At 50.4% G+C, this 27,094-nt stretch overlaps 2 protein-coding genes across 7 annotated transcripts in view; both read left to right on the forward strand.

Moving 5' to 3' along the window:
• Nucleotides 1-10,723, forward strand: part of CNNM4 (cyclin and CBS domain divalent metal cation transport mediator 4) — a 45,171-nt gene extending 34,448 nt beyond the window's left edge. The window contains exons 4-8 of one of the 2 annotated variants that reach the window (XM_037055027.1): nucleotides 283-452; nucleotides 739-835; nucleotides 2,368-2,430; nucleotides 7,762-7,943; nucleotides 8,224-10,723. In XM_037055027.1, the coding sequence (XP_036910922.1) occupies nucleotides 283-452; nucleotides 739-835; nucleotides 2,368-2,430; nucleotides 7,762-7,943; nucleotides 8,224-8,421 (710 nt within the window). In that variant the 3' untranslated portion in view covers nucleotides 8,422-10,723. The remainder of the gene's footprint in view (nucleotides 1-282; nucleotides 453-738; nucleotides 836-2,367; nucleotides 2,431-7,761; nucleotides 7,944-8,223) is intronic. The other variant, XM_037055028.1, reaches the window with a different exon arrangement.
• Nucleotides 10,724-13,147: 2,424 nt separating this feature from the next.
• Nucleotides 13,148-27,094, forward strand: part of CNNM3 (cyclin and CBS domain divalent metal cation transport mediator 3) — a 36,430-nt gene continuing 22,483 nt past the window's right edge. For all 5 annotated transcript variants that reach the window (XM_037055034.1, XM_037055032.1, XM_037055033.1 and 2 more), the window contains exons 1-7: nucleotides 13,148-14,513; nucleotides 21,365-21,508; nucleotides 22,475-22,624; nucleotides 23,023-23,192; nucleotides 23,368-23,464; nucleotides 23,862-23,995; nucleotides 24,420-24,558. In XM_037055034.1, coding sequence (XP_036910929.1) covers nucleotides 13,175-14,513; nucleotides 21,365-21,508; nucleotides 22,475-22,624; nucleotides 23,023-23,192; nucleotides 23,368-23,464; nucleotides 23,862-23,995; nucleotides 24,420-24,558 — 2,173 coding nt within the window. In that variant the 5' untranslated portion in view covers nucleotides 13,148-13,174. The remainder of the gene's footprint in view (nucleotides 14,514-21,364; nucleotides 21,509-22,474; nucleotides 22,625-23,022; nucleotides 23,193-23,367; nucleotides 23,465-23,861; nucleotides 23,996-24,419; nucleotides 24,559-27,094) is intronic.

Raw genomic sequence — 27,094 nt, forward strand, 5'->3', positions numbered from 1 at the left:
TTCACAACAACTCTGAAGTTTTTAATCCCCATTTTACAGATGAGGAGATGGAGATATAGGTTAGATGACTGGCCAAGGTCATACCCTGGTAATGCAGGGGCCCCTGTTCAAGCCCAGCAGGCAGACAGACTCTAGCTGCCCTGTCTGGAGCCCAGGGCCCTCCCTTCCCTCAGAACTAAATGGAAGGTCCTAGCAGTGAGAGAGCTGTCCTTGCACTGCAGCGACTATGTCCCAGGGGGCTCAGCCTAGCCCCGTATGAAATCCTCCTCTTTCCCCCTGCAGAGGTCCCCCAGTTCAGCCCTTCTCTGATATCAGAGAAGATCCTGCTTCGGCTGCTCAAGTACCCAGACGTCATTCAGGAACTCAAGTTTGATGAGCACAACAAATACTATGTCCGCCACTATCTGTACACCCGAAACAAGCCAGCCGACTACTTCATCCTCATCCTGCAGGTGAGCGCCCACCTGCTCCTGCTCTCCCCACGGCTAAGGCGGTGGGGACACAGGACTTTCCTCCCCTGAGACTGTGTGTGTGGCCTGCTCTGAGCCTGTGTTCTCTGTTGCCTGTTCTCTTCAGAGTGACCACCCTTGAGCCCTCAGGTCGGGTCCCCCGAGCTCTTCCCTTGGGCTCACAGTGCCATTATCCCTCATGTCTCCCTTTTGCCTCATTGTGATTTTTTGTTTTGTTTTGTTTTGTTGTTTTTCCTCACTCTGTAACCTTGACCCTGTGTTCTTTCAGGGGAAGGTGGAGGTGGAGGCTGGGAAAGAGAACATGAAGTTTGAGACGGGTGCCTTCTCCTACTATGGAACCATGGCCCTGTCCTCGGCCCCCGCTGGTGAGTTGCTGCCCCAGTGCTGCCCTCCAGTGGCCCTGGAGTGGAGCGGTAGTGAGTGGCCCCCAGCACCTTGGAATCAAGATGATTCATAACCTCAGTGGTTTGAGGAGAGGGAGACCAGTGAGTGCTAGAGCCAGTGGGGCCTAAAGGAGGTGGCCTGGAAGAGCAGAGTGACTTGCTCCTTTGAGTAGGATTCAGAGGACAGGATGGGGTGGGGAGGGATTCTGAGCAAAGGCCTGGAAGGAGCTAAGAGTGTGTCCTGAGATAGTGGGTAAACTGGCCTGCCAGAGGGGAGGAAAACTGGGGAGTAAGGATGAGTTGGGGAGCCCCAGAAAGTTGATGGTGTTTGGTTGTGATAGTAAGCAGGAAGCTGTTAATGGCTTTTGAGCAGGGGAAGTATGATGGTAGACTGGACCAGCTCCCTCACTGGCCATTATGGGAGGTGGAGAGTTGAGAGAGGAGGCAAGTGAATGGAAGCTGCAGGGATTTGTCTATGAGAACTGGGAGAGGGGAACCAAGGGATGGGGGTGAGGGGGTCCAAAGTGCCTGCAGTTGGGAGCCAGGTCAGGGCAGGTGGCAGACAGGTTTGATTTCTTGGGGCTTAGCTGCCACCTCTTGGTTAAGTGTCAGTTGTGATAGAATAAAGGGGCCTGAGGGCAAAAAGAGTACCTCTAGGAGAGATTATGGCAAGACAAGGAAGGGCCTCTCTGGCCACCCCAGTGCCCTCTGCTTCTTCAGTCCTGGGTGGTTCAGATGCCCCTGCTAAAGGGGCCAGCCCAGATCCTCACTTGTCTTGGGACCCCTCCAAACTTCAAGACGGGCCCCAGTGGCTGCAGGCTGGAGAGTGGAAGCCCACTTTGGTGCTGGGGGACAGGCTTACTGTGAGGCGGGTGCTGCAGCTCCTGGGAGCCTTGGCAGTGCCAGTTGTTGTCCTTGACCAAGAGGACCCTATGTGGGAACCTGGGCATCCATGCTTGTTGGAACTGGGCATCCAGTTCAGCTCATCCATGGGCATGATGCCGCTCTGTCCCTCCACCAGCATGAGTGGCCTGTGAGGGAGGGAAGAGGGGAAGAGGAGACACAAGACTCCAGAGCCTTGGGGAGGACTCCTCTGCCCCAGCTAAGAGCATCTCTTGCCATTCGGCTTGTGGAAATCTTGTTCAGAAGGGCATATAGTTACGGGACATTTCCTCCAGGTACTCTCCCTACAGCAGTGCCTCAGAGACCTGGGTCACACCCCTGGGCTCTCTTCCTTGCCCTGGAGACCCTCTGTTCCCATTTGGAGTGGCCAGAAGGGAAAGGAGGTAACTTCCCAGGGCTCTGGATTCCCTGTGGGAACTTTGGGCCCAGTCCACCAGCATCCCCTGAGCACCCTCCCCGTCAAAGTTGCGTCTCCCTTTCCATTGTGCCCCCTCACTGCTATAGGGAGCCTGAGCAGCAGGTTTGCTTCTCCAGCCCATTTCTGTTGGCTCCATGTCCTGCCTTCTGACCTGGACCCCACCCACCACTGACCTTTTCCTCTTTTGCTCCAGTGCCTTCAACCCAGGTCAGGTGTCCGCCTGGCAAGCGGAACTCCCTACTCTCCCGGCTCTCAGGTAACATGGCATGGCTGGAGAACTCTGCACTGCCACCTGTCGCCTGAGCCCACACACTGCAGCTGCATTAACCTGCCCCACTAGGCACTGGGGCTTCCCACCTGTTCACACTTGAGGGCCAGCTTGGCCTGGGGTCCAATTACTAGGTTTACTAGGTGGCTTTGCTCTGGTCCTGGAAAGGCTTCCCTAAACGTTCTTTAGTCTTTGAAAAGGTGTGCACACATGCATGTGCCATACACAGACTCTCTCTCTCTCTCTTTCTCTCTCCCCCTCCCTCCCTCTCCTTCTCCCTCTCTCTCTCTCTGATGATAGGCTAGGATGGACGGTTACTCCCAGCCAGGCTAGATGAGCCCAGCTGTTCAGTCACCTTGTCAAGGCCACTCACAGATTGGTCATATTAGCTTTCTCTAANGGCTTCCCTAAACGTTCTTTAGTCTTTGAAAAGGTGTGCACACATGCATGTGCCATACACAGACTCTCTCTCTCTCTCTTTCTCTCTCCCCCTCCCTCCCTCTCCTTCTCCCTCTCTCTCTCTCTGATGATAGGCTAGGATGGACGGTTACTCCCAGCCAGGCCAGATGAGCCCAGCTGTTCAGTCATCTTGTCAAGGCCACTCACAGATTGGTCATATTAGCTTTCTCTAAAATACGTTCTACTCTTCTCCACAGGCTTTGCTTTTTTTTTTTAAGATCTTATTTATTTATTTATCTTTAGAGGGGAAGGAGCAAAGGAGAGAAATATCAATGTGCGGTTGCCTCTCGTGAGTCCTCTGCTGGGAACTGGCCTGCAACCCAGGCATGTGCCCTGCCTGGGAATCGAACTGCGATCGTGTGGTTTGCAGGCCCACGCTCAATCCGCTGAGCTACACCAGCCAGGGCCAGGCTTTGCTTTTCATTCTGTGACTGGTGTCTTTCTAGCAGGGACGGCAGCAGCTGGGCAGTTAGCAGTCAAGGCACAGTCAGGCTGTCCTGGGCATGCCCTCTCCACAGCTACCAGCTAAATGATTCTGAGGGAGTACTCAGCCTCCCTAACCATTGGTTTCCTCATATGCACCCTTAAAATTGTTGGAAGCAATGAGGGAATTGATATAAATGTTTAGTTAGAGTTCAGTTATTATTTGTTTTTTTCTCTATTATAGCTAAAATGTGGCAGTCTGAGTATTTAGGAATAAGCCAAATGCCACATGGTATTTCTGGCCTTTGGTATGTTGCACTCCTGAGACCGGTTCTGGGACTGGTGGGACTGCGTTGGCCAGACTAACTCCTCCTCACTTGAGGGATCCCTGTTCCCCATGTTCTGAGGCAGCAGACGGTGGCAGGAGATGCTGGCCTTATCACCAGAATCCTGGCCCGTCCTGGTGCGCCCTGAGGAGGTTGAGAGCGTGGCTTGTGTCTTGAGCTCCAGTCCCAGTGCATGACCTAGAGCAGCTCCTGAGCCTCCACAGGCCTGAGGACATAGCACCTCACTTAACTTTTTCCCATTTTACATTCCTACGTCTGGTTTTTTTTCTTCTTCACTGTACCAGAGCACACTTTACTACTGATCCTCTTCTAAAAAAATAAAATGAAATTTAAGAGGTGACTAAAAAGTTACTGGTCCCTTTCAAACATAGCCTGCTTTTGGCTGTGAGAGGAAGCCGGAAGCCGGTGATGGCCTCTGAGCAGGGGGTGTCTGATGAGAACAGACGGGCCATTTGGCCTTCGCTGACCAGCCTCCCTCTTCCTCTTATGCACTTTCTTGTTTCACATATAGCCAGGAGTTTATGCACACACCGTTTGAATTCTGATATTTTTATCTGATGTGGGACCAGAGATGCTTTTTCATAAGCTTTCTAGTTAGAGCCACAGGGTCCCATCAAGCAGATGTACCTTCATTTGTTATTCCCCCTTATGCATGGGGGTATGTATTTTAAATAATAATAATATGATTGTAAACCTCTTTGTGAAAAGTGTTTTCTGTGTTTGAGATTATCCATAGAATAGTCTTTTAGAAGTAGAATTATCAAATTAAAAATTCCCTCTTATATATATTGTTTTGTTTTAATCATAAAAGTAACATAGCTTATTGGGAAAATAGAAAAGAATTTTAAGAAAATTAAGCATTGTAATTTCATTATTCAGAAACAAACACTTCATATTCTGTTATATTTTTCTTTAGGGCCTCTATTTTTAATAGGCCATGTCACCAGTTTGTGTTGATTTTAAATTCACTTCCTGTTCTGGAATGTTAATAAGCATTAATTAAAAGCACTCCATGATCCAAATAATTAATGTGAAGTATTTTTTTAACCTTATAAGTGTTTATTTGAACTGAACTGATGTTAATTGTCAGGAAGCAAGATCTCAAATGTTCCCCTTAATGTGGAATATTGGTATCCTCAGTATCTGCTTTCTTCTAGAACTTCATCAGAGGTGTTACTCAGGTTGGAGTAAGAGACACACGCACATGACCCTCTAATAATTGTGCACCACCCCTTCATGGAATGTCCAGGCAGTTTTCCCTTGTTTTCGGAATGAAGTTCTAAGACAGCACATTATGGATTTATTCCCACTTTGTTAAAGCTCTATTGGTCATTCAGTCACCCGGATGTTTGCTCTCTTTACTGAGCTACTTGATAGAACCACTAACTTCGTAATTAATTAGTAATTTAATACTTAACTAAGCAAACCAGCTTAGTCTACTTCCTGTTTGTTTGAAACAAGCCAGCATGCCTTCACAGTTAACTTCTTCATGGATTTTATTGTTTTCTAAGTGTTTTTGAAATTAGAGCTAATGATGCATAATAATGTGTGTGGTTTTTCTTTTTTTTAAATGTTATTGATTATACCATTACAGTTGTCCCATTCCCCCCTTCATTCCCCTCCAACCTGCATACCCCTCCCCCCACATTCCCCCCTTTAGTTCATGTCCATGTGTCATAAGTTCTTTAGTTTCTACATTCCCCACACTACTCTAGCCCTCCCCCTATTTTCTCCCCACTGTCTATGCTACTTATTCTCTGTACCTTCTCCCCACCTCTCCTCTTCCCACTCCCCTGTTGCTAACCTTCCATGTGATCTCCATTTCTTCTGTTTTAGGTGTTGCTTAGTTTGCTTTTGTTTTAGGTGTGGTTGTTAATAACTGTGAGTTTGCTGTCCTTTCACTGTTCATATTTTTTATCATCTTTTTCTTGGATAAGTCCCTTTAACATTTCATATAATAAGGACTTGGTGATGATGAGCTCCTTGAACTTGACCTTATCTGAGAAGCACTTCATCTGTCCTTCTATTCTAAATGAAAGCTTTGCTGGATAGAGTAATCTTGGCTTGTAGGTCTTTGGATTTCATGACTTGGAATACTTCTTTCCAGCCCCTTCTTGCCTGTAAGGTCTCTTTGGAGAAATCAGCTGACAGTCTGATGGGAAGTCCTTTGTAGGTGACTGTCCCCTTATCTCTTGCTGCTTCTAGAATTCTCTCCTTCATTTTAATCTTGGCTAATGTAATTATGATGTGTCTTGGTGTGTTCCTCCTTGGGTCCAACTTCTTTGGGACTCTTTGAGCTTCCTGGACTTCCTAGAAGTCTATTTCCTTTGCCAGACTGGGGAAGTTCTCCTTTATTATTTGTTCAAATAAGTTTTCCACTTGTTGCTCTTCCCCTTCCCCTTCTGATACCCCTATAATTCAGATGTTGTAATGTTTAAAGATGTCCTGGAGGTTCCTAAGCCTCTCCTCATTTTTTTGAATTCTTATTTCTTCATTCTTTTCTGTTTGGTTGTTTCTTTCTTCCTTCTGGCCCACTCCCTTGATGTGAGTCCCAGTTTCCTTTCCATCACTATTGGTTTCCTGTGCATTTTTCTTCATTTCACTTAGTGTTGCCTTCATTTTTTCGTCAAATTTGTGACTAAAATCAACCAGTTCTGTGAGCATCCTGATCACTAGTCTTTTGAACTGTGCATCTGATAGGTTGACTATCTCTTGGTCGCTTAAAAGTATTGGCTCTGGGGCTTTGATTTGTTCTTCTGATTGAGCCATTTTTGGTCAGGTTGTGCCTGTTATGTATCAGTGGTGAAGCCTTAGTTGTTGACCAGGGCGGGGCATCCCACGTTGCTGTGTTGTGATGCTATATGTGGGGGCGGGGTCAGAGAAGGAACAATGGTGCTTGTTCCACTCTCTCTTGGATTTCAGTCCCCTCTACCACTTCCCACAAGCCGGCACTTTTTCAATCAGTGCTTTTAGGCTTTATTTCCCGTCACTGGGGCCCTGGGTTGCGCATTCTGTCTTGCTGCCCATTTTGCCTAGTTTATCTGTGTGCGAATGTGTGACCACGGTCAGCCCCGCCCCGCCTTCACTCCCAGGTCTGGCTGCCACTGCCTTTTCCTGTCTCTATCCCTTTTGGCTGGCTGCCGATCCCCCCATGTTACCTGTCTGGTTGAATGGTTGTCAGACTTCCATATAGTTCAGTTTTCTGTATGTTCTGGTTATGTTTTTGTTTCTAAATCTTTGTTGTCCTTAATTTGGTTGTGCGAGAAGGCATAGCGTTTCCACCTACGTCTCCATCTTGGCCAGAAGTCCTTGGTTTTCAAAATAAGGAATGTGATCCTTCCTCATTTGAGGTTGAATCATCCCCCTTTTCTGGTTACAGTCAGTGGAATGAGGCCTGAGCTGCCCCTGGTGGCGGGAAGAGGCACCGCCAACACTGCCCAGGCTTTGCCTCCCAGGAGGAGGACTGGAACTAACTGGGAATAGGAAGCCTGAAGTTCTGGAGCCTCTAGTTTCTGGGAAAGGAACCTGCTGCCTGCAGATACCTGTCGGGCTGGCTGGGGCTCAGCAGACACCAGTGGATAGGACTGTCCACACAGAACAGGTCATGTGCAGAACAAATGTTTGACCTCTTAAGAGCATTTTTAGTTGTGAGCAGGGTGTCATGTTGAGGTGTGTGTGTATGTGTATGTTGTGAGAGCACAAATTATGTAATCTTTCTTTTAATGTAATTTAAAGGTATGCAATTTGTGTCCATTGACATGAGGTGTTACCGAGACAAGGGTAATCATTGTGCTGCCCTTGATTGATCCGTTGTTTGGGTTCTGGAGCCATAAACTTCCTGAGTCTTTGGTTTTGTTTTCCGTTTTGTTTTGGTAGGCCTTTAAATAATTATTGTGCAACACTGCTAAACAAACTAACTCACTTGCTTTGATGAGGTCAGAACTTCTGCGGTGAGAGCTTCTTATTGTCCTTAAGAAGTGTTCTCATTCCTGGTGGGGCAGCATCCCCGGGGCATCCTTGAGACAAGGCTGGACAAGAGGCTGTGGGGGTGGCAGGGTGGCAGGGCCTGACAGCCTCTGTCTCCCCACAGACCGTTCCCCATCGCACCCCATGCCCCTGAGCCGCTCGGCCTCCCTCAGTTACCCGGACCGCACGGACCTCTCAAGCGCAGCCCCCTTGACAGGCAGCAGCAACCAGTTTGGCAGCTCTGTCCTGGGCCAGTATGTCTCTGACTTCAGTGTCCGGGCGCTCATGGACCTGCAGTACATTAAGGTGAGTGCTGCCTGTGGCCACGGTCTGGGCATTTGGACCACTGCCTCAGGAATCAGCAACTCTTTCTTCCTCCTACCACTCAGAACACAGGGGCCAGGCCTGATGTGAGTGTCCTCCTTAGTCTTGCTGCTTAGTCTTGATGGGTTTTCAGAGACTCCCTCTGCTCACATCTTCCTTCTGGACTTGCAGCCTCTGTCCTGCTGGTCCTGCTTCCCCAGGTCTCTGGTGGCCTTGGCCTTCCAGCCCTGCTCTTAGTGACCCTCACCCCTCCTTCCTGCAGATCACCCGGCAGCAGTACCAGAACGGGCTGCTGGCCTCACGGATGGACATCTCCCCTCAGTTTCCCTTGGACGGGTGCACCATCTGCACAGAGAACTTGGTGGAGAAGCCTGAGCTGCCTGTGGTGGACGAGACCACGACTCTCCTCAATGAGCGCAATGCCACACTGCACAAAGCTGGTCCTGAGAGCACCATCTGACAGGAGGGCCCGGGGCCCCCCGCTAGCTCCGCGGGGGCCGCCCCAGTGGGCCCACCTGAAGAGAGGGAGCCTGTCAGGCCAGACGGGGTACAGAGAGCCTGTCTTACTGAGCAGCCCGGTGGCCCCCAGCCTATGGGGGGGCTGGCCTCTGACAGGGGCCTGTGGACAGCTGTGAAGTAGCGGCTGCCCAGCCCCGGACTGTGGCACGGAGCAGCCACCACAAGAAAGGCTGTGTTTTTATTGGAGACTTTCTAAATTAGGCTTATTCCTCCTCTTTTTAAATATCATTTGGGGAAGGGAATGCAGAAGGGAAGACAGGGTTAAGGAACTTTATTTTAAAAAATTTTTTCCACAAAAACTTTGAAAGAGTTTTTCACTCTGGGAAGCAATAGCCATTCTCTCTCCCAGCTGCAACCTTCTGGCTGTGTCCCTGACTCAGGGAGCCCACTCTTCCTCCTCCTCGCCTTCCAAAGACGCCGGGGTCCCAGAGGCCCTGTTCTTCCCAGGAAGGAAAGAACCAAATAGCATTGGACGGAGGTTAGTCTGACGTCGCTGAGGCTGGAGGATTCTGAGGAACTGTGACCAGGGACTGATACTCCCAGCTACAGCAGAGGAGCCCTGCTCCTGTCACTCGCTGGGTCCAGGACTTTCTGGGAACCCTGCCGATAAGCTCTTCTGGTGAGTTGGGGCCACTCTCACCACTGTCTCCATTGGTTTGCCTCATATCTGCCCCTTTGGACAACTGTCCCCTTGTGATGGGGCTGACTTGATGGGTTAGGCAGGGTCCCCTACCTTTCAGTTTGCTCACCCCTGCTCCCTAGGCTGCCCTCACTTTTACCAAAGGCTTCGCCCTGGGTTGGGACAGCATCTACACTAGAGGTGACTTGTCTACAATACTCCTTTAGGTTCTAATAGGGAATCTCTTGGGTGTCTGTGTTCTTAGCAAGTAATACCATCCCCTTCCCATCCCACAACCAAAGACTAGTCTGACCCCTGAACTCTGCTTTCCAGACTCCCTACTTCTAGTCCAGTCTCCAAGGTCTCTTGGAGATTGAGAACAGAACATGTAGGAAGCCAACCTAAATGAGTTCTTCATGCCCATGCCATTTCCCTTGTAGATGAGGCTTATGTGTCCTCTTTATACACTTCCAGGACCCAGGAAAAGTTTCCACCTTAAAAGCACACAACTGGCAGTCACATTTCCCCCATGTCTGTAATACTAGTATGAGATGTCATCATGGCCTGTGCTGAAACTGGTGGTGTAGAGCTCCGCGCCCACAGGAAATCCTGCCCTGGCATCTTTTCCCTGGGGCTGAATCAGGCCCTGCTGCATAGCTCCAGGCTTCCCACTGCTGGGGAGACTTTGGGACCAAGGTCCACGTTGGCTTTTCTGTCAGATGGAAGAGTTGCTGGGGCCCGAGATCAGGTGAGGCAAACTCTGCAGGCCTTCTACCTGAGTACTGTCCTTTCTTCAGCCAGTGAGTTCTGTCACCCAAGTGCTCCACTCTTCAGTTACCTGGAGAATCCTGTCTTGGACCAGGAAATATCTAGTACCAAGTATGCCTGCCCCTGGCCAGTCACAGAATTTATTCCTAAAAGTCTGAGAGAAGGTGGTGACACCCATGGGTTCTCAGCCAGAAGTAAAAAAGACACTGGACCTTTATTCCCTGTCAGGGAAACCCCTTAGTTTCCTACAGGGGCAGCTTGCTGATCCACATGGAAGCTTGCCAAGCTGTGTTCTTGAGACCCAAGTGCCAGGTGGGGCCAGGCACATTGGCCTGAACCAAGTGAGTGTGTGTGAAGTAAAAGCAGGTGCACAGTCTTCCACAGCTACCTCTTTGCACACGTATTTACTATCAACAGATGGTCCCTCTTCCTCCACCCACTCCACTTTCCCTTTTATAATCACTTCTTGCATAGGGTCATAATTATTTCCAGATATTCCTGGTCCGATGACTTCCTCTTCCTAGTGCAATTTTTCACTTCCTGTTTCAACCTCTGGTTCCTGAGCTGAGCTCTACCCTAGAATTGGCCCATCCCTGCACATCTTCCTTTGTAAGGGAGACCTTTGCAGATGGCCACCAGATAGGTAGGCAAGTCACAGCCACTATAGCAAGTAACTCGTATTTATTTTGCATAAGATTTTAATTTGTATATTTTTGTGATTTATTTTGGCAATGTTGAGTTTGACTCTCGGGGAGTTTTGTTGTTATGACTCGTGTCTTTTGTCACAAAACAATGATATTTGCTAAACAATATATGGAATTTATTTTTGATTGGTAATAAAAAATGAAATAGGAAATCGTGGTGAGTCTAAAATATGCCTATTTGAGTTAGTCAATATTCAGTACCTGTCATAGAAATAGAAGTGACTGATTAACTGTCACTTGTGTCAGGGCAAGGGGCCAGTATTCTGGGACAGTTTAGCAGTAGAAAAGAAGCAGAGCCCTGACTGGCCTGTGAACCAAAAGGTTGCTGGTTCAATTCCTGGTCAAGGCATGTGCCTGGTTTGCAGGCCAGATGTTTCCCTCCGTTTTCCTCCCTTCCCTTTCTAAAATTAAGTAAATAAAATCTGTTTTTTAAAAAGGAGAAATACTATTTATGAAATATGTGTAATCAAGACTGGCCTCAAAGGAGTTGCTAGACATGTGCTCAGTTACCACAATTAGAACTCCTATAAAATGGACACCTTAGGGTCTTCTGTCAGCAGATACCAGAGGGGCCAATTGGAGTGGGCAAATTGCCCCTCATCTCTACCCTGGAGGCTGAAGGAGAAAGGAGCTTAATCCACAGATAGGATCACATTGCTTTGTAATGTGCAGTTGCCTTCTGGTCTCAAAGAGTTCTGATCTCCTGAGGTACCCACCTGAGAGTGACTTCAGTACATCCACTCCTGCAGTGCTCACAGGTGTCTTGGCCATAGTACGTGATTGTATTGAGGGCAGGGGCTGAAGCCAGTCAGGCTTGACAGAGCCACCACATTGGGGGGAATGTTTAAAGAAAGGGAGGCACGTATGTACAGAAAGGACATTCCAGCTAAAGGAAATAACAAATGCAAAAAGTTGTGTATAGGTGGGAAGAATGAATGTTATCCACCCATTTGTTCCACATGTTAAAGCCCCTGTTGCATGCCAGGTTCAACCAGCCCCTCAGTGAGTTTAATGAGGAAGACCCCTAGAGGGAGATAGTCACGTGAGGACCCTTGGATTCATTGTCTCCTCCACCTGGAACGCACTTCCCCCAGTTCTTTGTGAGGAATACCTTGCTTGGTCTGGCCCTGTCCAAATGTCACTTCCTTGGAGAAGCCTTCTTAGATCACCCTACATAAACAGCATGGTCCCAACCCCTGTCTCTTCTAGTCTTGTTTTTCTCCATAGTGCTTACTGCCAGATACTAAAATAAGATTTGTGTGTTTCCTGTTGCCCCAGTACTAGAACCTAAGCTCCAGGAGAGCAGGGACTTTTCTTATTTCCACAGAGTACCAGCACTAGAATAGGACCTGGCACATTGCAGGCACTCCGAACAGGAAATACTTGTTGAATTAATGTACTTACCACCATATGGTAAGTACTGGATGCTCTTGGGAGAGATACCTAGTTATCATAACCTTGACCCAACCTAGTCAAGATGGTGAAGGAAGACCAGCTGGAGGAAGTGACATTTGCAGACAAGAAGCACACAGGAATTAGCCAGTGAAGTCACGATAGCTATGGGTTTAAAAGACATTTGAATAAAACATGAAAATGTCTTGAACCAAATGATCTGTAGGGAAAATGGCCCATGAAGGGTCAATGAGGGACCTGAAGGTCAAGAGGCAAGTGTTTCCTGGTGCTGCGATTAACCAGGGGATGGGGAATGGCGCAGATCTGAGGAAGGAGCTGGGGAAGTACAGTTGAGGTTTCTACTGTTAACAGGGAAGCACTCCGTGAGCAGCTTCGCCATGTTCTGGGTTCTTGTCTTTGGATATTGACAGTTCAAATGACCATTTGTGCTTTCCAAGTGTGATCCAAATTGCTCAGTGTCCAAAGGTTTCCTCAACAAAATTAAATGATAGATAGTCCCAGGAAGCCTTTAGTCCCAGGAAGCCTGAGAATAAAGAAGAAATACAAGTGGAATGACAGGTCCATGCATTCCTGACAGAGCCGCTGTTTCCGAATGTGGCTAGGTGGTAACCTGGGTGGGTGACGCCATATTAGGTAGGTGGCGTTAAAATACAACATCCACGCCGAGTTGGGCTTGACTTTCTTTCTAGAAAACAACATGAAGCAACGGCAAGAGTCTCGGTGGGTAGTAATCTCGTGTGTTTATATCTTTTCTCCCAAGGGCTATGTCGTTGTGCCCGGACTACAGTGAGGTTGGGAGTCATCAACAAGCATCTTCCCGAACCTTATTTTCCCGGAGCCCAGCTCCGATCTCCCTGCAATAGCCTTGCCTGTAGTTGGCAGTTCCCAAGCGGCACTTCTCAGAAGTCCCGCCCGGAACTTCTCAGAGGTCTAGGCAGGTCTTCCGCATAGGACTACTACACAGAGTGCTGTGCCCACCAGACCCACCTGCTGAGCCCACCGGCCCCGCCCCGCCTGGCCTCGCCCTGCCCCGCCCCGCCCGCACAGCCTGTTTACGCCCTGGCGCAGCCTAGCCCGACCCTGGGTACGCCCCCTGGCGTCGCCCATTGGCTCAGAGGGTGCGAGAGCGGCGCCCATTGGTCAGCAGAGGCAGAGGTAGGCTGCACAGAGGGCTAGACGGGTTGCGGGCGATGGCGGCAGTAGCGGTGGCGGGGCTGCAGGGCTGGCTGCTGGCCGTGCTGTGCCTGGGCCACGCCGCCGGGGAGGTAGCACAGGGCCCTCGAGTGCTGGGCGTCTGCCTGGAGCAGGCCGGAGCTGCGGGCTCGTCGTGGGCACGCGGAGAGGAGGTGCCGGCTGCGTCCGAGGCCACCTTCCGCTTGCGTCTCTTCGGCTCGGGCTTCGCTAACAGCTCCTGGTCTTGGGCGGCCCCCGAGGGGGTGGGCTGCCCCGAGGGCGGGCCGGCTGCGGTGCCCGGGGAGGCGGTGGCTCCTACCGGCGAGTGGCGTGCACTGCTGCGCCTGCGCGCCGAGGCCGAGCGCCCGCACTCGGCACTGCTAGCAATGCGTGGTGAGCCTGTCGGCACAGCAGCTAGAGAAGCGGCGGTGGTGGCATCCGAGGGCGAGTGGCGTGCGTTGCTGCGCCTGCGTGCCGAGGCTGTGCGCGGGGATCCGAGCGTAGCGGAGGCGTTCCAGGAGGCGGTGCCGACCTGGGTGCTTGGCCTAGGGGCGGTGGGGCTGCTGGCGCTGGCAGCGCTGGCACGAGGCCTCCAGTTGAGCGCGCTGGTGCTGGCACCAGCGGAGGTGCAGGTGCTGCGTGAGAACGGCTCAGAGGCTGAACGCGCCGCCGCGCGGCGCTTGGAGCCTGCGAGGCGCTGGGCCGGCTGCGCCCTTGGCGCGCTGCTGCTGTTAGCCAGCCTGGCGCAGGCGGCGCTGGCTGTGCTGCTGTACAGTGCGACCGGCCAGCGCGCCTTGCCCGCCGTGTTGGGCAGCGCAGGGCTCGCATTCCTGGTAGCCGAGGTGCTGCCGGCCGCCGTGAGTGGACGCTGGACACTGGCTCTAGCCCCGCGCGCTCTGGCGCTCAGCCGCCTGGCAGTGCTGCTCACCTTGCCCGTGGCCTTACCGGTGGGGCAGCTGCTGGAGCTGGCGGCGCGACCTGGGCGGCTGCGAGAGCGTGTGCTGGAGCTGGCAAGAGGCAGCGGTGACCCCTACAACGACCTAAGCAAGGGCGTGTTGCGCTATCGGACAGTGGAGGAAGTGCTCACGCCACTTGAGGACTGCTTCATGCTAGACGCCAGCACCGTGCTGGACTTTGGCGTTTTGGCCAGCATCATGCAGAGTGGCCACACGCGCATCCCTGTGTACGAGGAGGAGCGCTCCAACATCGTGGACATGCTCTACCTCAAGGACTTGGCTTTTGTAGACCCGGAGGACTGCACGCCACTCAGCACCATCACCCGCTTCTACAACCACCCGCTCCACTTTGTCTTCAATGACACGAAGCTAGACGCTGTTCTGGAGGAGTTCAAGCGAGGTAAAGTCCAGGAATCGCGGAGACCTTCGCCCTCCCTTACAAAGGGGATGGAGGGTTATGGAAGCCTTAGGGAGAAGGTCCCAGCCCTGTGGAGGGCAATTAGACCTCAAAGTGGCTTTTAAAAAAAATATTTTTAGCCCGGGCTGGTGTAGCTCAGTGAATTGAGCAGGGGCCTGCGAACCACACGATCGCGGTTCGATTCCCAGTCAGGGCACATGCCTGGGTTGCAGGCCAGTTCCCAGCAGGGAACTCACGAGAGGCAACCATACATTAATATTTCTCTCCTTCTCTCCTTCCCTTCCTCTCTAAAGACAAATAAATAAAATCTTTTAAAAAAGATTTTTATTTTTTATTTAGAGAGAAGAAGGGAAGGAGAAAAACATCAATGTGTGGTTGCCTCTTGTGTGCTCCCAAGTGAGGACTTGGCCTGCAACCCAGGCACGTGCTCTGACTGGGAATGGAACCAGCCGACACTTTGGTTCACAGCCCGGCTCAGGATTGAGCTACCTACGCCAGCCAGGGCCCCAAAGTGGCTTTTTTTTATGTGGCCTGTAAAGAAGATGATGGCCTTGCAGCTTTGACTTTTCGAAATATTATTTAAAGGCTTTTTTTACAGTGGGTGACATTTCTAGAGACAGCAAAACCTCCCTTTTCATGGTGGGCCCCCATTTCTGGGAGGTGTGTCCACTAGGCTCCAACACGCAGTTCTTTCCCTTTCCAGGTTATTTTTATGGGCTTTGGCTTTGAAGCAGGTTCAAACTTGTGGATAGAAACTTTAAAAAGTAGAAAAAATTATGCCCTGGCTGGTGTAGCTCAATAGATTGAGTGCGGGCCTGTGAACCACACAATCGTGGTTCGATTCCCAGTCAGGGCACATACCTGGGTTGTAGGCCAGTTCCCAGTGGGGGACACATGAGAGGCAACCACACATTGATATTTCTCTCCCTCTCCCCTTCCCCTCTCTCTGAAAATTAAAAAAAAAAAGTAGAAAAAATTAGTTCTCCAGATAACTTGAAGCTAGCTATTTACATGTACAGACATACTTTGGATATTGTGGGTTCAGTTCTAGACCACCACAATAACATGAGTCTTAATCTCTTTGCTGGTGGAGGGCCTTGACTTCAATTTGTAAAAAATGCAACATCTGAAGAGCAGTAAAGTAAGGGATAGATACCTGTAATGTCAAGATAGCTTGGCCTGCTTCCAGGTCAGCATTGTCTCTAGTGGGCTGCTACCTTCTTGATTACAGAAAAGCGAGTGATTGGCAAATACCTTTCTGCTGGTGTGGAAGAAGTGTCCACTTTGATTTTGCCAAAAGCAATTTCATTCATACTGATTTAGCCTCCCCTTCAGCTGACTTTAGAAAACTTCCTTTATCTTTTAGAAAACTTTCCCTTTTTTAACACCAAGATCTCTCAAGTTGCCCTCAACTACATATTTCACCTTGATATATATGAGCAACTCTAAGGTTGCAGATGAGAACCGAGACTTACCCTCCAAGTGTGAAGGTGTGGCGCTCCTTTCCATTGCCCGGCTTGGGCGTGCTCCTTAGAGCGTGGCTGCTCCTTGGCCGCCAGCCAGCCTAAACTCCTACAGGATGGGCACGGGACACCCCAGGATTCTGGGTGGGCTTGATCCTAAAGCCTGTATGTGAGGCTGGGAAGTGAGCAAAGCCCCCTGATCTTCTGGCAGCTGTGAGGTCTTCCACCGCAGGCTGGCCTTGGGAGGTACTCAGTTAGCCCCTAACAGATGGCAAGGAGACAGCTTTGTGGTGATCACCGTGTTACTCCTGTGTTAGCACTACTGTATGCCAGACTGTCTTGAGTACGTACATGCATCATTACCTTTCGTGCTTTTGAGGCACCTGAGTGTTGCATAGTTGGGTGGTTACTGTTATTACTGTGCCTCCTATTGGGTAGGAGGCTTTGATGGGTTGCTCTGACTGCCCTGCTAGAGAATCTGAGGGGTGGCCATGCAGCCCCTCTCAGGGGAGGGGAACCCAGGGTAGGGGCCAGACAGAACTTCCTGGTGGTAAGTACTTCATCTGGGCCACTGTGGTCTATGAGGTGGCCCTGGAGTCAGTTGGGGAGGGTTCATTCCATCCCTTCTGTGCCACCTCCCAGCTTGAGACACTAGGGAGGCTAGACTTGACACCAGGGTGGTGCCTGTGAGCAGAGCTTGTCACCATGACTGATGTGGGGAATAGTGGGTGGGTGGCGGGGGTTGTAGAGGAGAGGGTGGCAGGCTGAACAGGGCCTGAAAAGGAGTCCCAAGAGAGCTTTTGGAGGTGGAATTGGAGGGTTTTGTGGTTGTGGGGGGGTTGGGGGCAAGAGGAAGGAGCTGGGGAAGAGGCCTGGATTTTCACTTGCCCCGAGGTGGAGCATGGTCAGGGAAGAGGGATTGGGGCTGGGCTAGGAGTTTGTTCTGGACATTGGAGTTTGTGCAGTGGCCCTGTGGCCAAGTCCTAGAGAGCAGGTTTCATGAAATTGGAAGGACCTGAGTGGAGGTGAACATGTGATCTTGGGTGTAGCAGTGGTCCCTCAACCACAGAAGGGGAGGAGAGAGCCTAACCCTGAGGGTGCATGCATATTTTGTGAGGGCAGCAGAGGAGAGGCTGCTGGGAAGGGTCAGTGGCTCAGAACATCTGGACCTGGGGAAGAGACCACTCATCAAGGGAAAGAGAGTGATCAGAAGAGGAGGCCAGTGTTGTGCCACCTGGATCCAGCCAGCGGGGTTCCCTTGACCTTTGCATGAGTGGGTTGAGTGTTTTGGTGTAGGGTGTTGGGATGGAGTAAGTGAGGCATAAGAGGTAGGTACAATAGGTATTGAAGACAGGCTTTCCATGCAGTATGGCTGCAGAAGCCAGAGAGCAGTGGCTGTGAGAGGATGAGCTGGGGATTAAGATGGGCAAGTGGGTTTAGGTTTAGATGTTGTTGGAAAGGAGCCAATAGATAGGGATGGCCACAGGGAAGGCCACTCCTGTGCTGGGTGGTGGCCTCAGAACAGCCCTGGACAGCCAGGTGGGTTTCATGCAGCCTGAAGCTAACCCCATAGCTGCCTATTTACCACTACTGCTACCTCTACCACTACTGCTGCTGCTGCTACTACTGCTACTAGATACTAATGGGGGCGACTTGCAACCTGGAGGTTGAGTGGGGAGTGCTTCCTTCTCTTGCCTTCCTCCTCTTGTGGTGAGTGAGGGCCATCTTTAGGGCAGAACGACCTCCTCTTTTCTCTGAAATCCTGGAGCTTTCTCTGCTTCTGGTGCAGTGCAGTTCTTCCGTGGATATCTTTTTAGCCCAATCCCTTTCTTTATTCTGCTTATGAACAAAAAGCATGAGCTTTTAGAACTCGGTTCCCATCCCACCTCTCTGCCAGGAGTGTGAGATGGTGGTGCCTCTGGATTTCCTGAAGGTGGATCCCTGGCATCTTGGCAGCTATCATTCTGGCTTCTGTTCCTCTTGTGCTTCCAGAGCCCTGTCTCTCTGGGACTTTATAATCTGGAAGAGTCACCTCCCCCAGTGAGGAGCCTTCAATCAGTGTGCAGACTTAAGGTGACACCGATTATTTTGTACCAGCATTACCAGGAAGAGTGAGTACTTTGGAGCTAGAGTAAATAATATGTATTTCCTTTAAAGCCATCAGCCTCTGCCTTCTTTGTCAACCCCCAATGAGATAATTCAAGGACTTCAGCTAGAGGAGGGGTTAGGATAGGTGAGTTTGTCATTCTCTGCTTTCAGGTGCCTGAGTTCTGGTTCATTGTCAGAAGCTACAGTTCTGAAGAGTCAGATCTTCCATGGGGAGTGTTAGCAGTGTTCTTTCTCATGGGACAGATTCAAGCAGTTGCTTTAAAAAACAAAAGAGGGAGGGCAGTTCAAGTTTATACTTGAACTGAATTATCCTAGAAACTAGGATAATATCCTAGAAACTAGGCATTTCGAAAATGTCCTTGAGCATGCATATAATTTATGAGTACTCTTTGTGCCGGCTAACTAACTAAAATTAAACTCCAGAGCTTTTTCAGGGCCTTCTGGTCAGTGTTGTTGAGACGTACCACCTGCCTCTTGCTTGTGGCTCTGGCACAAGGAGGGCCTGTGGCCATGTTTGCCAACGGGGCCCACATTTGCAGAGTGTGTATCCTCTCAGATGAAAAATGCACATAACCCTGCCAACTGCCCTTTTTCTGTGTACTTCTGCTGCTTTCTTACAGTTGCCTTCCAGGTCCCCTCAGACATTGTCTTGAGATGAAATCACATGGCCACTGTTTTGGGGGACCTTCAGTGTGGCAGGTCACTGAGAAACTTGTGCCTACTTCATAGAACTTTGAAGGCAAGAGAGAAGTTAGTCCGTCTCCAGGTAACCTGCCACAGCAAGTAGTTTCCTGGAAGAAGGGAGCTAAAGTGGGGCATCTGTGCCCTTAGATGGCCATGCAGAACCTGAGCTTTGGTTCCAGAATCCAGGAAGGCTACTGGTTAAAAAATTGGGTGTCTTGGCCTTCCTGATTTGGCCTGACAGATTGGTATCATGTGGCAGGGTTCCCATGGCCCTTCTGGAAATAGCACCTGCCTTCTGGTGTGAGCCATTCCCAACACAAATACCAAGGGGAAGAAAGCATCTGGAAATGCTGCAACACCCATTCAGTGCCCATCTCAGCAAGAATGAGCAGATTGTTCTGCAGGGACCCCCAGCCTTTTCCTTTGGAAGGGGCAAGACATGTAATATGTCATTTCCACCTTTCATTTTTTGTCTAAACCTATTGGAGTGTCATTGAGATGAAAAAGAAAGAACGATTTTTTCTTTTATTTAGATGGGCCCTATGGGAATCACCTGAGGGGAGGGTGCTCTAAGACTGTTCTCAGTGACAGCCAGCGAAGTGTGGTGGTGAAGACAACTCGGGAGCCAGCTGCTTGGGTTCGAATCCTGGTTTTGCATTTGGGTGGGTTACTGAACCTCCCTGGGCCTCGTTTTCTCTGTAATCTGTAGATGGGAATAATAGTACTATGTGCCTCAGAGAGTGGTTGGGATGACTCAGGTAATACATGAGTAAAGCCATTGGTGGCCAGCACTCAGTAATCACTAAAATGTGCTTCTCAACCTCTCTGCAGTCAGGCTGTGCTTCACAATCGATGGCATCTCAGGTTTAATAAAGTACAGTAAATGTTATCTTTTTTATTCCTTTATAGCCTCATTTCTTTCTTGACCATCCTGTTAGTGGTTTACTACTACTAATAATAATACAGTAATAGCATTTGGTTGAGTCTCGACATTTTTGCATTTTATCCAGCTTTGGAGCAGAGGCCTTCCTATACCTGTTTGTTGGGGCCAGGGCAGCCGCAGGGCGAGGGGGGCGGCGATGCCAGGGGTGAGGGGTGCTGTAGGAATGGGGCGTTCATTGCCAGATAGAGTTCCATGGGGTGTGTTGTAAACTCTACTCATTGAATTGTAATTAAACTCAAGGAATGTAAAGGTTGATTCACACAAAGAAGGGAACTTGACTTCTTGCTTAACCAAAAGATTCTTGAAGCAAGTACCCTCTTCATGTGCAGGTCTAGGCCAGCTCCCCTCCAGGCTGTTTTCACTAGTAACAGAGGTGGTGCGGCCGATATTGGTCTGCTCTCAGGTCCCGGACCTGCACAGCCCAGGTGCTACCATCCGTGTGTGGCTACCGTGCTCTGGACAAGTAACTGACTAGTCTCAACTGAGACGTGCTGTAGGTGCAACACACACCAAACTTCAAAGATTTGGCACAAAAAGGCAAAACTTTTATTAATATGTTTATAATGATTACATATTGAAGTGATATGTCAGCTGTATTGAGTTACTACAATATATTGTAAATTCATTTCACCTGAGTCTTTTTTCTTTTAATGTAGCCACTCAAAAATTTGAAATTACGTATGTGGCTTGCATTGTGTCTTCTTTTTTTTGTATAGGTATAAAGCTTTTTTTTAAAGATTTTATTTATTTATCTTAGAGGGGAAGGGAAGGAGAGAGAGAGAGAAATATCAATGTATGGTTGCCTCTTGTGCGTCCCCTGCCAGGAACCGGGAACTGGCCTGCAACCTAGGCATGTGCCCTGACTGGGAATCGAACCGCGATCATGTGGTTCGCAGGCCCGCGCTCAATCCACTGAGCTACACCAGCCAGGCCGGTATAGGTATAAAGTTTTATAGGTAAAGAGCACTTACCTGAAGCAGAGTAAATGCTTGAAGTTTCCCCAGCACTGAGAAGTGTGAGATTTTTTTCCCCAAGCTTACATTTCCTTAATAGACAAACAAATAAGAAGGTAACCCAAGAAAGACAGGAGAAGGGGAAAGTTCCTTGCTGCTGTTCTTCCTACCACACAGCTTGGGCTGTGACTGACCGATTACCATTTATCTTCATCCCCTGGATGATCTTCGTAAACCTTGGCTTCTAGAAATAAAGGGCAGCCTTCAGAATTAGGAAACCTGCCCTAGGAGAGTAAATCTGAGGGGGGCGCCCTATTGGCTCCCCCACCTAGATGGTCCCAGGGAGCCTGTATTTCTGGATTTAGTGCCTTGTGTCCTCAGTTTGTGTGATGCAACCATGCCTAAGCCACATTCACGGCTTGGAGCCACATAGACCCAGGACTGACTCTAGCTCAGGTGAGTGCAGTGTCTGGGGTTTAGGTTCCTTGAATTTGAGGTGAGGCCATTCCTCACGAACATGTTGAAAATCTTAAGTAGAATCCTAGAAAGGTCACACCCAGTGCTTGGCGCTTCATAGGAACACAACTATTAGCACCTGTCCTTTTGGTAGGTTTGTGCAGGATGGGGCCGAGAAACACAGGCGCCTCCAGCACCCTGTGACGTGCACATCCCCTCCCCCAGGGAAGTCCCACCTGGCCATCGTGCAGAAGGTGAACAACGAAGGTGAAGGTGATCCCTTCTATGAGGTCCTGGGCCTGGTCACCCTGGAGGACGTCATTGAGGAGATCATCAAGTCCGAGATCCTGGACGAGTCTGAGGACTACCGTGAGTCTTGCCTCCTGCAGTTCTGTGGCTCAGCTGATCTTCAGGGTTGCTGAGATGTGTGTCTCAGATTCACGGGTTGATGGGTCTCTGATCAGAGATGTTACCTCCATTTTTTTTCCCCTTGAGTATTGTCGCTTTACAGGAGGGCCCACTCCTGCCCATGGATGCAGAGTCGTGGCCCATCCATTGGTGGACCTTCAGTTCCACTGCTTGGGTCTCCCCTTGTTTTCTCCATTACTGAGGGGCTTGGCCCTTAATGTGCATTTCCCAGACTCTCCTCACACCTTTTGCTGCTTATGTGGTTTGTACATTACAGAAGTGTCTCCTCAGAGAACTTGTTCTTTGCTAAGGAGGTGGCCCCAGGAGGTTCTTGGGGCCATAGTTGTACCTTAGAAGCATCTGCCTCTTAGGGTGGTGGCTTTGATCTGCAGGGTTGACATGGAACCCATGCTCGATGACTAGGGCCTCTCATGGCACTTAGAATACTGGGCCACCCCACCATGTGTGCTGTCAGGTGAATTGCTTGGCCTGTGTATGTATCCCACAATGCAGCATTGTTAGTTTTGTTTCTTGACTGCTTCAGGCACAGGGCCACTAGGTTAGCTGCCATCGTGTAGCACTGGGGTTCCTCCAGTGCCTACTTTCTGGGGAGCAGTGTTCTAGTGACCACAGGTGCCTGTCCTTTGCTTCTTCTTTGCATCATGTCAGCATTATCTTCTCCCAATTCCAAGGAGAGGTACAGTCTTTTCTGGTTCTTCCTCAGGGTGTGGCTGCAATATAGGCTACTTTCCCTCTATCCTGGGTATCAGGATTACTGTGTGGTGGCAGTGACATCTGGGTACAATCTCAGGAGCCAAGTATGTGTCTCTGGGGGGGGGTCTGAGTTGTCCCCCAGGAGCACCCATGCTTTTAGAGGGGGTACAGGCAGCATGCTGGTGCCTAAGCCTGTTCTGCTCACCATCCCAGGAGACACCATGGTGAGGAAGAAGCCTGCTTCTCTCAGCGCTCCACTCAGACGGAAAGAGGAGTTTTCCTTGTTCAAGGTGTCTGACGATGAGTGTAAAGTGAAAATCTCGCCTCAGCTTCTCTTGGCTACCCAGCGCTTCCTTTCCCGAGGTGAGGGTGAAGGGTGTGCCTTGTCCCCACTCTCTTGCTAGCCATCCAGTGGGTCAGGTGACCACTCCCCACCGCAGGGCAGACATGGACTGCTCCACCCCCAGTAAGCAGGAGAGCATCCAGGAGAACCTCAGGGCTTCTCCTGGCTGCCCTGTCAGCAGAGACCCTCTTCTGGACACTCAGGTTGCCTGAGGGGGCAGCTCCTCTGTGCCAAACAGCTGAAAGCCAGGGCCGGGCTGGTGCCGCCTGTGGTATATGTGGATGCCCAGTCCTCGTGTTGGGAATGGGACTTGGCTTGAGGGCCAGCCAGGACATTGCAGGTGGGCAGCAGGAGTCAGTGTGGTTACAAAGGCCAGTCAGAACCCAGTGGCCACTTTTCTTCTCTCTGCGCTGGGCAGAGGTGGATGTGTTTAGCCCATCACGAATCTCCGAGAAGGTCCTGCTGCACCTGCTGAGGCATCCCAGCGTCAACCAGGAGGTGAGATTTGATGAGAGCAACCGCCTGGCTGCACATCATTACCTGTACCAGCGCAGCCGGCCAGTGGATTACTTCATCCTCATTCTGCAGGTAACCAGGAGCCTGGGCCAGGGCCCCACCGGACTGGAAAGCAGGGAGGGGTCTGAGAGAAGGAGGCACGTCTAGGTGCATCCCTGCGTAATCAGAGCGGGTGCTTTCTGTTTGTGCGCCCTTCCAGCAGGAATGGTAACGTGTACGCCTCTGTGTCTTCCCCTCCACCTCCCAGGGCAGGGTTGAGGTGGAGATTGGGAAGGAGGGCCTGAAGTTTGAGAACGGGGCCTTCACCTATTACGGCGTGTCTGCCCTGACCGTGCCGTCCTCGGGTAAGCTGCAATCCCTCCTGAGCAAAGGCTGGGCTGGCCATGGGGCTCTTCCCCTGCTCTAGCTGGGGCCCTGGGGCCAGGTTCTGCCCTTTCTTCTCCAGTGTTTGAGCCTCCTTCAACGTGGTCTACTTCAGGACCTGCTGGATTTCCTACTCTGAGTGCCGTGGAGTGGGAAGGGGCAGCATTTTTTCAGGGCTCGTCTTTGCTACTCACCCCCATCCCTGTAAAACCTCCCCCTGGAGGAAGTATGTTTGCCAGCTCTTCAAAGTTCTGGTCATAGTCCCTCCCCAGTGTGATTGTGGGGTGGATCTTAGAGGCTGTGCAGTTGTCCCCACCAGTGTGGGGCCTGCCCAGCTCCCAGCATGGCTTCCCCATCACTGATTGTTCCTTTCACTAGTTCACCAGTCCCCAGTGTCCTCGCTTCAGTCCCTCCGCCATGACCTGCAGCCCGAGCCAGCTGACGGCACCCACTTGTCCACGTATTGTCCTGACTACACCGTGAGGGCCCTCTCTGACCTGCAGTTCATCAAGGTTTGGGCTGCTCATTGGTGCTGGCTTCTAACCAGCTTTGTGTCCTGAAGGGGCTAGACCACGTAGTCACCAGTTTATGTGGATTGAGAGTAAATTTCAGTGGAGTCAGTCTGAGATGTCCCAGAGCAAACCTTGAACTTGCTTTGCATAATGATGGCTTTGGCTCTTCAGGGGCCCCCTCTGACCACTGCTGATCTGGTCCTATCTCTGGGCCTACCCACCTAGTTTCTAGATGAGATTGTAAAGGCACTTTGCTTGAATGCTCTCTTCTGCCCTTAGCTAGGCTATGGTTCATTAGCCTTTCTTTCTCCTCATCCTGCCCAGTGTGATTCGCCCACCTGGTCCAGGTGCTTGTGGGCAAGAGGTGGGCGTGGGGGGTATGACCACATGCCTCACCTGCCCAGTAATGCACTCTGTCCTCCAGGTTACACGACTACAGTACCTCAATGCACTCCTGGCTACACGAGCCCAGAATCTGCCACCGTCCCCTGAGAACTTGGACCTTCAGGTCATTTCAGGCAGCCAGACCAGGCTCCTCAGTGACAGGACAGCCTCAGCAGCAGGTGAGCCTGCATGGCCACATTCCACATGTGTCAACCAAGAAGGCACGTGCCTTTCCCGGTCCTTGCTGCTGGCACACACAGACTTGCTCTCTCTGCCCTCACTCCACCCTGCATTATTCTGTCTTCCTCCTTTTTTTGTCCCCAGCCTCTATTTTTATTTTTATTTTTATTTTCATTTTCATTTTCATTTTTATTTAGAAAGAGGGGAAGGGAGGGAGAAAAAGAGGGGAGAAACGTGCATTGGTTGCCTGTCATATGCTCCCTGACCAGGGATTGAACCTGCAACCCAGGTATATGCTTTGACTGGGAATCGAACTGGTGACCTTTCGCTTCAAGGGATGAGCACCCAACCAACTGAGCCACACAAGGTTGGGCGTTATTTCAACACTATTAAAGACAGCTTCTTGCTGTTTTTAATAGCTTGGATGATACTGAGCTATAATAGACCAATAGGTACTTGAGTATATGAAGTCAACATTTTCTCTTGAGGGCCTATTAAGATGATTGACTGAATTAAGGAACACTTGTTAAGTGGGAATAAGATCAAGTTCAGAATCTCTGTTGGCCATTTAGAATTAGGGTTAGGTCACTTGGAAAATGAAGATTTGGGTCACCAGTGGGTCTGGCTCAGAAGGTGGGTGGCTGGTGGGCACCATCCCAGCTAGAAAGGGCACCTGAGGCCTGTGGTTAAATCACACTTGTGTTTAAAGCAGGCCCCGAGTTCTCCTGGGTCTCACTGTGTGCAGGAGGGGGGTTTTGGAAGGCTCAGACTGTGTAATGAGACAGCAGCCCCATCCTGCACATGTATGGAGGGAGGGTGCAGAGCAGCCTGTGAAGGGTGGGCTTTGGGGATGAGTGGTCAGTGCCTCGGAACTTTCTTGTCCTTGTTAATTAGGTTCTTTTACTCTGGTTGAGGTCCTAGGTTAGGGTGAGAGGTACTGCATTGGTTTGCATTCCTGGTGAAGTATTTGGGGCTTTGGAGAGGCTGTGGGAGGCAATGCAGGCCGCAGGGCCTGATACCTGCAGTGGGGACACTGGGCTCTTAGTGAACACTTAGTGTGCTGGGCATTGCTCAGCACTTTCTTTATCCTCACTCGTGTGAGAGCACTTCCCTGAAGTTTGAGAGGGGGTAGTTGTTGTGCCCATATTCCAGATGAAGAATTGGAGGCAGAGACAGGCACAGGCACTCTGGCCTGGAGCCTGTGCATGCCCTTGGTCTCTGGGCTGTGGTGGAACAGCTCTGCTTACTCAGACCCATGCTTGAGAACACAGGTGTGTTCTTGTAGCAGAAAGGTACTTTCTGACAGGTGATGTACAGGTGCAAGGGACAGCAGACCCCATGTTTTTCCCACTTTGGTGGCTTAGCCCAGTGCCTCATCCCTGGGTGCTGGGAAGAGAGGGCCCCAGTTGGTGTGTGCTCCTCAGCCCCACGTGTGGCTGGCCCAGGACCCCTCCTGAGTGAACATCCGTGCCGTCTTCTGGGGCTGTTGGCACTCCTGTGTGTACCATTATGTTGTCCTTTGCTTTTATGACATCTACTTGCATAGAGGTTTTCCCTGTTGCACTAGACTTGTGTCTCAAAAGCCAAGACACAAGTTTGTTTGCGAGTCTTTTGGTTTTGGTTTTCCCACGTGGGAGCCGTTCCAGGCTCTGTCTGCTGCCCAGACTGCATGTGTCATGTTCAGGACAGAACGTGAGCGGTGGTTTTCTCTTCATTTTATCTTTTACCAGGTACCCAGAGGTCTCTCCTCTCCTCTTCCTCTCCCCCTCCCCCTCTTTTTTCCTCTCTTTTTTCCTCTCTTCTCCTCACCTGAGGATACTTTTTAATTGCTTTTAGAAAGAGAGGAAGAGAGAGAACAACATCAATCACTTCAGGGATTATAGATACCCGGCTGGGGCATTAAACTAGCAGCCTAGGCACGTGTCCTGACGGGAATTGAACGTGCAACCTTTTGGTTATGGGATGATGCTCCAACGAACTAAGCCACATTGGCCAGGGCCGCCTCAGAGGTTTTATTTGTTTGTTTTTTATTGATTTGAGACAGAGATAAAAGAGGGAAACACTGATTTGTTGTTCAAATTATTTATGCATTCACTGGTTGATTCTTGTGTGTGCCTTGACTAGGGATTGAACCCGCAACCTTGGCATATTGAAACAACGCTCTAACCAACTTAGCTAACCAGCCAGGGTCTCCTCAGAGGTTTTTAAAATCCTTTTTTGGCTTTAGCTGCTCAATGGATAGTTATGTAAGAGAGTAACTTATAGTGGTTCTGCGGGTCATTTCTTCTTTGCAACAGGTTATCATCTCCTTCTATAGTCATATTGTGGGTTTTTTTCTCTTGCATGTTGCTTGACATTACCCCCATGAGGCTTGCCTCTTGTCTTTCTGCCCCTGGCCTTGGACCTCTGGCATCTCGATGCAGTTTTTCTGTTACCCTGGAGGGTTTCCTGTTGCTACAGTGCAAGGTTTCACCATGCACTGCTTCAGTAGGATGGGATAGGGCTGCCACTGGGTGACTTTGGCACTGGGTTCCA

Source organism: Sturnira hondurensis, unplaced genomic scaffold (genome assembly GCF_014824575.4).
Source record: "Sturnira hondurensis isolate 20B ecotype Veracruz unplaced genomic scaffold, ASM1482457v3 Scaffold0008480, whole genome shotgun sequence".
NCBI lineage: Eukaryota > Metazoa > Chordata > Mammalia > Chiroptera > Phyllostomidae > Sturnira > Sturnira hondurensis.